The following is a 10,417-nucleotide window of genomic DNA, read 5'->3' on the forward strand; positions in this document are numbered from 1 at the left end:
ATCCTGAATTTCAGCGTCATACTCTTGCAGCTGAATAACCTGGAACAGTATAGTGCATGTTGCCTAACTTCAGAACCTTTTCCTTTGAACACATTTTTTTTGTAACAGTTTCATAAAGCTTTGATGCTAAATACAAGACCAGTCTTAAAACATAGTTTAAACATGAATTAAATATTTTTGTTCAAATTCCTGAGAATTTTGTTAGATTTTTTTTTTTTAAAGCTGTAATTTTAGTCATCTATGTAGAATCTTCCCTTCATCAAAAGTGTATGAATGAGTTTCCTCCTTACATTCCTCGGAAGTCTGAGTCTAGTTGGGAATTTAGCACAGTGGTGCTGCGCCTGCCTTGTAAGCAAAAGTGCAAGGTCCTGAGTTTGATCCCTGGAACAAAAAAAAAAAAAAAAAAAAGAAGTCTGACTCTGAACCAGAAACCATGAATAAAACACACTTTTTTCTATCCTGGGGTCAGTAGGTGGAAGGAAAGCCAATTTTTTCATAGTTGACATTGTAGGCTTTTATGGTTATACGTTTTTTCCTTTCCTTGAAAGTTGAAAAAATACACAGCAAGTGTTAGTAAGGGGCTTTTTCCTTTAAGATAGTTTTGTAACCTGTGTCCCTCATTTAGTTGTCTCCAGCACGAATACTCCCTTAACACCTATTGAAAGCCTGCAGTCCCTGGGCCACCTGGGTACTCTAGGCGACTGAGGTGGGAGGATTGCAACTTTAAGCCCAGCCTGGGCAATTTATAGAGTTGGGAAGAACCTGTCTTAAAAAATAAAGGGCTGGGGATGTGACTCAGTGGGAAGACTCTTGGTTTAATCCTTGCTATAAGAAAAGAAAAATTATTGAAGTAGAATTTTGCCTGGTTCTGGCGCCTGCCTCCCAAGCGCAAGGCCGCCCCAAGTTCGATCCCCGGTACCAAAAAAAAAAAAAAAAAAGAATTTTTTCCCAAGATAAAATACGATGGAAATTTCTGGTTGTCCAGATTGTCTTTGTAGAAATGTGAGAGCATCTCCCAGTTGAGTATAAAAAGATCACCGAGGATACCTAAAGCCGGGCATTCTCAGAAGCTGAGGCAGGAATATCACAAATTTGAGCCCAGCTTGGGCAACTTAGTGACTTGGTGACCCCCGCCCCAGTGTCTGGGGATATCGCTCAGTGTGAAGGCCCTGGGTTCTGTCCCCAACACCTGGGGGCGGGGCCAGGGCCGGGGCAGGGTGGTGGGGTGTGTGGGTGCACTTGTGGGTGGGTAACTTAATATTGCAGGGCAGTTGCAACATTAGCAAGTTTGCATCCGCAGTGAGAGCTTTTAACAAGTGAAGAATCGTTCTTTCACTGAGCCACATGGTTGGAAGTACAAGCTCTTGAGCCAGATACCCTAAAGTCGGAGCCTGCCTGGGATCTGCCACGTAAAAGCATTGTGACTTAGGCGGGCTACCTCTGTCACCACCCGTGGAATGGAAGAATCAGGAGGATAATAGTCCTTCCTCGTAAGGTACCTGAGAATTTAAGTATTCAAAGCAGTAGTGTGCTTGGCACAGACTTCTATAAATATTTGGTGTCACTGCTAACCCTTTGTGTATAGGCCGAGAAATCTCACTCTGACAGCTTCGATACTATCTTTTGCAACATGCACTCAGTATGAATGAAAGAAATTCTTCAGGTTTCAATACTTGGTGTGATTATTCTAATAACCACGCTGTGATTATTCACAAGTATTTAGAAGTGGCATGAATTCAGTGGTTTTAACTGGCACTTGTGAAGGGTGACTGGGTTGAATGTCATGGGGATTATAGTGGAAGGAAACTGGTGAAAACTCATAACATTATTTAAGTCACATGACCATAGCTCAGCCAGGCCTGGTGGCACAGCTCTGTAATCCTAGCACCTGGGAGTGTGAGCCAGGAGGACCACAAGTTTGAGGCCACCAACCTGTGAAGTTTAACTACTTAGTGAGATCCTGACTCAAAAATAAAAAGAGCTATGGGGCCGTAGCTCAGTGTGACGGTCCCGGGTTCAATCCCCAGTACCACCCAAAAAAACAACCCAGAAACCTGTTTCAGCTCTTGCCCACTCATTCATGTAGTACTGTCCAGAACTCTCGCCTACCCCAGAAAGTGCAGAGCCTGGCATGAGTAGAAAAGGGCTCACTTGTGCGTGAGAGGAGCACCTTGGGGCCTGGTGCAGTGGGGGTTCTGTCAGAGCTTCACAGAGGCATTGGAACCACCGAGCTACACTATCAGTCTTCATATGAAAGGGTCATTTCCACCTGCATGGGCTCCCCAGAAACCCTGGGGTTTTTTTTATTTTGGTTGTGGGGGACCTTGCCAGGCACCAGAACCACTGAGCTAAATCCCGGCCCCTGGGGTTTTCTTATTTTAATGTTTTGGCAAGTCATAAAAAATAGTAATTGGAATATTATTTTATCGCTCCTGGTATTTGAGTAGGAGGCTGTTTCTGAGTTATGTAAGGGAAGCACCTGACATCTCAAGCCTTTGATCTGTGTGTGTCAAAGCCATTTTTCAGAGGATAGTCATTTTTATTGACGGCTCATTTTTCTTTTTTTTTTTAAATTGGTGGCTCATTTTTGAGATGCAGTTGATTATAAACAGGATTTCCGCTACAGTGTTAGCAAGAAATCTGGTTGGAAAAGGCATATCTTGGTGTGAGTCCTGATACACTGGGAAGGATTATGTGCACTTTGCCTAAAACAAAAATATGTGGTTAGAGAAATAGCACTAAGGGTAGAGAAACAGAATGTAACCCAAGGTACAATTTGTATGTTTCTTCCTTGTAAATGTTGTTCTGTAGTATATTGAATTAAGGCAGCTTACAGTAAGTTTTGGTGAAATACCGGGTACAGATGTATAATCCTTAGTTTTTCATTCTGAGCTTTGCAGTAGGCACATGACCCCTCCCGTTCCTTCTCCCACTCGTGTCTACCCAGCAGGTCGGTATGACTAAGCCTACTTTCTGCTGCCTCCCCAGATTAGGGCCGCTGCTGCATTTGCGCTTTCCCTTAAAGAACAAAAGTGACTTTCTGTTCTTTTTTTTTTTTGCTACCGGGGATCAAACTTGGGACTTGGTGCTTGCGCGGCAGGCGCCAGAACCACTGAGCTAAATCCCTGGCCCAAAATAAGTGACTTTCAATGAAATTTCCGCCTTTTCATGGACTGTCCTTCCATTTCCTGGGTCATACCCAGGGCTCCCTCTTCCTGTTGGATATCCTAGATGGGTGGGAAATTTCCACAGAAAACTTTGAGAGCCTGGAAGGATCGGGGGAAGCTTTTCTTAAACATTAGCACAAGAATTACAAGCCAGGTGCCATGGGCGGGGGACTGTGGGTATTTTACATGCCATTGTCGGGGTTGCAGGTGAGGGACTATATAGGAAAAGGTGAGAGCATTCATTGATGCGTCTTTTTCATTGTCTTTGCTTCAAATCAAAAAGCAGACTGTTTAGAAGTGTTGTTGAAACAACAGTTTTAATTAGAGTTCTTTGAAAGATAAATTCTATAGTACTTTCAGATTCCTTTTTCTTGTGTGATTGCCATGAGTTATAGTTGAGTATGTTTAAGTTTTCTTTGTAAATAACATTAAATTTCATTTAAAAATTGTTTGCTTAGTGGCCTGGGGATTTAGCTCAGTGGTACCACCACCTGCCTTGAACGTGAAAGGTCCTGATTTTGATCCCCGTACCACCCCCCTCAAATTGTTTGCTTCTCAATTAGAACACAGAAGTGATTATACTTTATCAGTCATAGGCACAATTTCAGTGTCATAAAAGCCTTTTTAAGTTTTTGTATGCTGTTGCTTCTGATTTAGAATTTTAAAATATTATAGTTATAAGGACTTAATATTACCTAAATTGGTGATCCCACCATTGACTACATTGATGTGACAGGTGAATTCATATTTATACTTAAACTAGGGAAGGAAGCAAACAAGTATGGCTTAAGTAGAGCTTAAAATAGCAATCCTTCATGTCAATTATGCTTAGTATTTTAAGTCCCTGTTCTGAAAGCCCAAATGAGAAAGCTTATCGTGTCTTAATTATTGTTTCAACCAGTTACTTCCTCACACAGTAACAAGTGTGGTCCTTAGCAGTGTGCAGGGGTCATCAGATGACAGGGAAGGGCCTGGGGCCATTTGGAGCCCTCCTGCAGGACCACGCCCTGCGACTGTGGGTGCTCCTTACTGAGGCTGGCCAGGATGCACCATTGCCAGGCAGGTGTTAGATGGCAAACTGGGTTTTTTTTAGTCAGGAACATTGACTATGAGTGAGTGTTTCCGTTTTTGTTTGTAAGCTTGCCGGAGAGCAGCATCTTGGCAAGCCCACTGGCATTTTGTTGCTGGTGTGACCTGGGCCAAAGAGTGCCCTCTCCTGGCCACAGCGGTGCCCACATGGCTGTCGGGTCTCCTTTAGTACTGAAGCTTCTTGTTCTGCGGAGCCCTCAAGTTATCTAGAATAAACTCATTATGAAAGTTCTACTGAAGTTTGGTCTTATTTTTAAATTACTTTTTTTTTTTGTAAAATGGATTAAAAAGAACTCATGACTGCTCTATTTTTGTTAACTTGGTTTTTTCTACCATAGGTCTCAACAAATGGCAGCTATTACATCAGACAGTGACGAGTCCTGCTGCTCCCTTACAGTGTCTGACAGACCACTGTGGATTCAGACTGGGAGCATTGAAGTTAACAGTGAAACGGGCAGGTCTGTCTGTGTTAAGCCCTGCCACGAGGTGAAGAGGGCTTCCTGTCATCGCTCAATCGTCCCTGACGTAGTTGAGGCTAGACTTCATGCCTTGCCTCTTTTTCCTTAGTTTTCATTGACCATGGTAGCTGGATGTACATCATGTAGGTGATAATTTTGACAAGTGAAAATAACTGAGTTGGTACTGCCTGCGTGCTAGAAAAGCAGAGCTTCGTGTGTCTCCACGAATGAAGAGCAGTTTTTCCTAGGGTGGTGGAAGTTGGGCATTACACTGCAGAATTGGCAACAGTAGCTCCTAGTCTCCATGAAAGTGAAACACTAGATTTCTTTATCTTTTCACTAGTTAACTCTTTATCACTTTTATATTCATTACTTTAAGGTCTTAGTCATTACTTTTTCCTGTGTGTATGAAAATACAGTGGTACCTCGGTTCACGGACTTCTGGTTGCAAACTGAGTTGGACAAGAACGGAATCAAATTCAGTGGTTAGGTTCAGTATTGACCATATGGGAAAATGTGATTTGGTTCTTGTCCAGTTCGGTTTATGACCAGAATTGTGGAGAGAATTGAGTTTGTGAACTGAGCCACCACTGTATATGTGAATACATATGTATTTATTTCATATATTCTTATTGAATTAATCTCAGAAACACTGCCATTAATATAAGGCTCCAGAAGGTGGTAAAAGATAATACTGAAATGCAGTTGTAATTTATTTCTTTAAGCACATTTTAAAAAATTAACTCCTTCAGTAATCCCTAAAAGGCTTATTTTGGACTCTTATGGTAGGAAAGGTTCGGGATTTCTGTTGTTGCATTTCTTTTGAACTAACAATCTGTATTGCTTCCTTAATAAAAGAAGGAAGTATTTTACTTTTCTTCCATGATGGGGAGGGCTATTATAACCTTCTGGTGTTTTTGTTTGATGGAAGAGCTGTATCCTTGCATATGTCTTGTAATTTGCGGGCTGGGACAGAATGGCCTATTTTGGACCAGAGGTTGTGGCTGGATTTGTCGGTATAGGGGTGTTAGCTTCCTTCTGGTGATCTCTGGAGGGAATAGTGTTTTGGTTTTCAACACATCTCATAGGAATCTTTGGCTTTCTTACTCTGATCTTTAGCTGAACTTGAATAGGCCTCATTAAAGTTGAGAGTCATAAATAGAAGGAAATGAAATTCATATAATAATGGTATTGGTCTTTTTTTCTCCTTCACTTTATAAAAAGGGAACATTTGCTTCCAAAGTTCTATGAGTCTAAAGTAAAAACTTTTCTCAATATCCAGTATTAAAAAGTGTGAATCATTCTTTTTGTGCATTCACCTTTCATATTGATGTGAGCATCTTTTATGGCTAGAAGTCATTTTTCACTGAAAAAAAAATGTGATAGAATGTCCCGGGCATTTATTTCATAGGCCTTGATCCAGGAAGTGAGCAAAGCATGGCCGTGCTGGGAAGTTAACATAAAATCAAGAGTTCTCTCAGATCATGGGAAAGACACCTACTTTGAACTGTTTGAAAGTTGAATAATTGGGAATCATGGGGGTGATTTTTCTTTTCTTCTTTGTATCCTGTTTGTGTTATTATCCCACCAGAATACCGTATCTTTGATTTACAAATGGATTTGACAAAAAACCCCTCATGTTTTCTTGGATGACTTTCAGAATTTAAACTTGTATTTGTTCTTAGGGTCCAAGATTGAGAGGCATAACCAAGGGTTGGTAATACAGAGCACTGCAGTTGTGCTATTTGGCAGCATGTGCATAGAGCCCTGCTTTTTGTTGAAGTACAGTGAAGAGTGCTCTGCTGATGATCAGCTTTGCTGGTAAACAAGGGACACAACAGCCGATCTCACCAGTGTGTGTGAGTTGTACTCTAGTCACATGGTGTTCGTGATGGTTGCTGATGTGCTGAATCTGCCACAGGGGGCTCCCCTCTGCTCCCCTCTTTTGCTCTCATGCATAGGTAGACAGTGGGATCCACAGCTGAGTTTTATGTAGCCTGGTTCTGTATGTTAATTTCCTTAAAGTTATAGGCTAGTCAGGTGTGGTGTTGCACGCCTGTAATCCCAGCACTCAGAAGGCTGGGGTTAGGAAGATCACAAAGAGTTCAAGGCTTCTAGGACTCTATAGTGAGATCCTGTCTCAGAAAACAAAACAAAAACCAAAACAACAAAAAGACAGATCACAGGCCAGCCTGTGCTAGAGGAAGGCTGGTGTTGCCTTGCAGTCTACACTAGCTACCCTGTTACACTGATACAAGATGCTGGGCACTGTGGTACACCCCAGTAATCCCAGCATTTGGGAAGCGGAGGCAGGAGGATCACAAATTCAAGGCTAGCCTGGGCTACTTAGCAAAACCTTGTCTTTAAAAACAACAAAAAAAAGGAAATGAAAACAAAGGACAAAATTAACACTCCTTAGTTATTAGACAAATATTCATAAGCATCTAAAAAGCGTCAAGTGCAGATTGTCTAATGAAGGTGTGAAAGTGATAGCCATTTTACTTGTATTGGAATTTGGCCAGCTATACTTCAGAAATAAAACAAATGCTTGTGTTGGTTTAGAGTGGCAGTAAGCTGTTTTCTGAAATTAAAGACAACAGCAAAACAAAACAAAGAAATCTCCTGGTCAAGTTTAATTGATTTAAAAGAAAAAATCAGGTGTGATCCCACAATCCATGTAGGGCTTAATTTAAACAACAAAAGGCTACTTTTTTCATATAATAACCTGTGTTTAACTACATGTTCTTCCTTTTCTTTACTATATTTCAGCACAAAGACATTAGCAGGCTGCTGGTTTCATGGACCTGTACCACAGTGACAGAGCAACAGCGTCAGGACTGAATGAAATTGGAGGTTTTTAAAGCTGCACTAAGAAGTAAATGTTAAGGCAGTGGTTAAAACCAACAGGCTATAAAGGGGCACTTGCAGATCTTATTAAACCGAAGAAAAAGGATTAGGGCATAATGTATAAGAAATAAACTTGCAATAAATTAGGCGCGAGATGAGGAGAAAAGTGGTGTGGACGCACAGACAAGAACTCACTTGAATTCATGTATGAAGAATCACTGACAGTAACTTCTTCTGAATGTGAAATTCCTGCAGTACAATTCGGACAGGCCTAAGAGGCACGGATGATGCTGAAGTGTTGAATTATTTTTCATACTTAAGCTTTGGTTTATGTTAAGCAGTTCAGAAATGAGCAAAGGTATTTTTAACATGGTCTTCTGTGAATGGCAGTAGTCTCACAGAGATGGCCAGCATTTCCTTCAGGTCCCAGCACAGTGACAGGAAACATGATCTTACGTCCTGCTGAGAGGATGGCAAAGTGCCCCAGCCTCCCACAAACACAATTTGGCTCTTTTCTTTGTTTAATAAAGCAGGGCTATATTATCTTGAATATATGTTTGCTTGTTAGAACATATTAAGATGTATTTATTTGCCACTAGTATTTAACATTTTGTGCACATTTTCATAACTACATTCTTACCTTTCATATTTTGACTCCAACTGAATAGGCGAGTGTTGATCTTGGGATGAAAATGTATACTGCAAGAGCTAGTTCTTAATTCTACTGAGCTGGAAGAGCTTTCATTATTGTCTCTATCCTTACTGATGTACCGTGTTTGGAAAAGGTGACAGCAGCAGATGTCTGAGGTGGACCTTTCTGCACAGCGAGCCCCTCCTCAGTGCAAGAAACTCTTACAGGTGTCAGGTAGATGTGGCCTGGGGACGCATGGTGGGAACAGATCCATAAAGACAGCCTGTACTTTTTGTGCATGGAACAAGAACTCTTAATAGAGACCCTAATTTTTCTTATCTTTGGAAAATACATATGAAAAACAGTCATTTTTCTTTTGTAATGAATGGAGTAAACACAAGAAAACCAGATGGACCTGTTAGTACATTTTTAAGGCATTTTATATTTGATGGTGCCATACTTTTAATAATAAAACCGAAGTTTTTTAGTGGCAATACCGATTTATTTTTCAAACGAGAAAATTCCATAATGATTACTTATTACAAAAAAGAAAAAAATGTCAAAAATTGAAAAACCACAAAATTCATTTGAAGCAACACAACAGGTAATGAGCATTTGGCTCAAGTTTTCAGACAGTCCATGATCTTACTGTATAGGTTTGGAATTACCTGATAACCCTGTGCTCAGGGTTAACAAGGTTCTGGGTGAGAGTTTTGGAACATTTACTGTACCTGATGACTATGATGTTTTACAACTCAAGAAGAAAAGGCGAGCAAGCAGCCTTGAGTCTGGTGAGCCTAAAGTACATTATAATTACACTGCAAATAACTAAAGAAAAGGTTTGAGTGCATTCTAAAATTGTCTTTTTGGAAAACTATATCATGAAGTATATATATTTTATCAGATTGGAAGAAGTCAGCTCAGGAACTATAGCAGCAGGAAGTTGTAATGGTGGCTTATACTCTAGGGGGGCCCTGCCTTGACGGCCCAAGGACTGGGGTGTGGGTCAGTCTTGTTCTTTCAGATGCCTAACACCAGCAGTACCTTTCAGGCTCACTTCAAGGACTAGATAACTCTCAAGCAGTGATGGAATTACACATGGATTGCAGAAGGAAATTTTACATTAAGCTTTAGAATTCTTTATTTGTGTAGAGTGATGGAAATAACTGAGAAATAGAATAAAGGCAAAAGAATTGGGAGAGATCAGGTTTTAAATATCTATTTTTTATCATGGCAAATTCTCAAAAGTGTTTTGTTACAAACCATATATTCATTTTTAAAAGAATGAAACTTGGTAGTATTTAAAATCTAGACCTACTGTGCTCGCTTCGGCAGCACATATACTAAAATCTAGACCTACCATGTTGTGATTTTACTTATATTGCTTTAGTTGCTTAATATTTAAGCTTCGCTTCATTACCTTTTATCTGTACTTCACATCTTCACAAGCCTATTTCATTTTGTAGACTTGAATGACAAAAATTCTCATCCTAGGTATGCTCAGAGTTAAATGTTGAAGAATGTTGTGTAACATTTTATCCAATAAAATCTTTGATTTTTTTAAAATTTAGTTATTTAAAATTGTTTTACTTTGTAGGAGTTTTCATTTGTTTTTAAGCAGTTAGTTTTTAAATATTGTCATTTCTTAACTATTACAATCCAGCCTCTCTTACTTGAGGAAGCCGTTCTGAGTAGCAGCAGTGCTTCCTAGGAATGGCTTGCAGGTTTCTGTTTACCAGGTGACTTGTCGGGCCTCTGGGGAAGAGGGGAGAGGATTACAGTCGGGACCCTGTGGGCAGCGTAAGTGCTTCTCCGAGGAAACAATCCACCCCTCCGTGGGATATAAGTAAACATCTACTGGCAGGTTTATTTTGTTGTAACTCTAAGGAGCTCTACGCTTACGCAGAAATGGCTGCTTCTTTAAAAGCCCGTCATATCTGATAGGAGGTCCACCGTTTTACCTTGGAACACTTAGCTGTAATGGGAAAAGTAGCCTCTTAAAACCTGCAGACAATTGAGATTCTTCAGAACTTACCTAGAAGTCAGGTCGGTGTACCCTCCTCTTCATTGCACTGAAGCAGTCCTTTAGAAGGCTGCCTGTCTTAACACGGTACACATGGAGCCTTTCATCTCAAGCACTCTCCCATTTCACTTGGACCTAAGTGTAAAACGGAGGCCACTGGAACTTAGTTCTAATACCTTTTTCTCTCCCAAGTTTGCCACTA

The 10,417-nt window shown here is 40.5% G+C and overlaps 1 protein-coding gene across 20 annotated transcripts in view; it reads left to right on the forward strand.

Moving 5' to 3' along the window:
- Pwwp2a (PWWP domain containing 2A) overlaps positions 1-9,762 on the forward strand; it is a 38,793-nt gene extending 29,031 nt beyond the window's left edge. For 3 of the 20 annotated variants that reach the window (XR_015444816.1, XM_087194891.1, XM_087194885.1), the window contains 2 exons: positions 4,595-4,742; positions 6,400-9,762. Coding sequence is in view for 11 of the 20 variants with exons in the window: in XM_087194891.1 (XP_087051017.1) it covers positions 4,595-4,742; positions 6,400-6,435 (184 nt within the window). In the remaining 9 variants the exon portion in view is untranslated. Of the gene's footprint in view, positions 1-1,300 lie in introns of all 20 variants that reach the window. The other 17 variants (XR_002387742.2, XM_087194892.1, XM_004836460.3 and 14 more) reach the window with 9 other exon arrangements.
- The last annotated feature ends 655 nt before the right edge of the window (positions 9,763-10,417 follow it).

This window comes from Heterocephalus glaber, unplaced genomic scaffold (genome assembly GCF_053883595.1).
Source record: "Heterocephalus glaber isolate CG9 unplaced genomic scaffold, H.glaber_assembly_v1.0 deba00001606, whole genome shotgun sequence".
Taxonomy (NCBI): Eukaryota; Metazoa; Chordata; class Mammalia; order Rodentia; family Bathyergidae; genus Heterocephalus; species Heterocephalus glaber.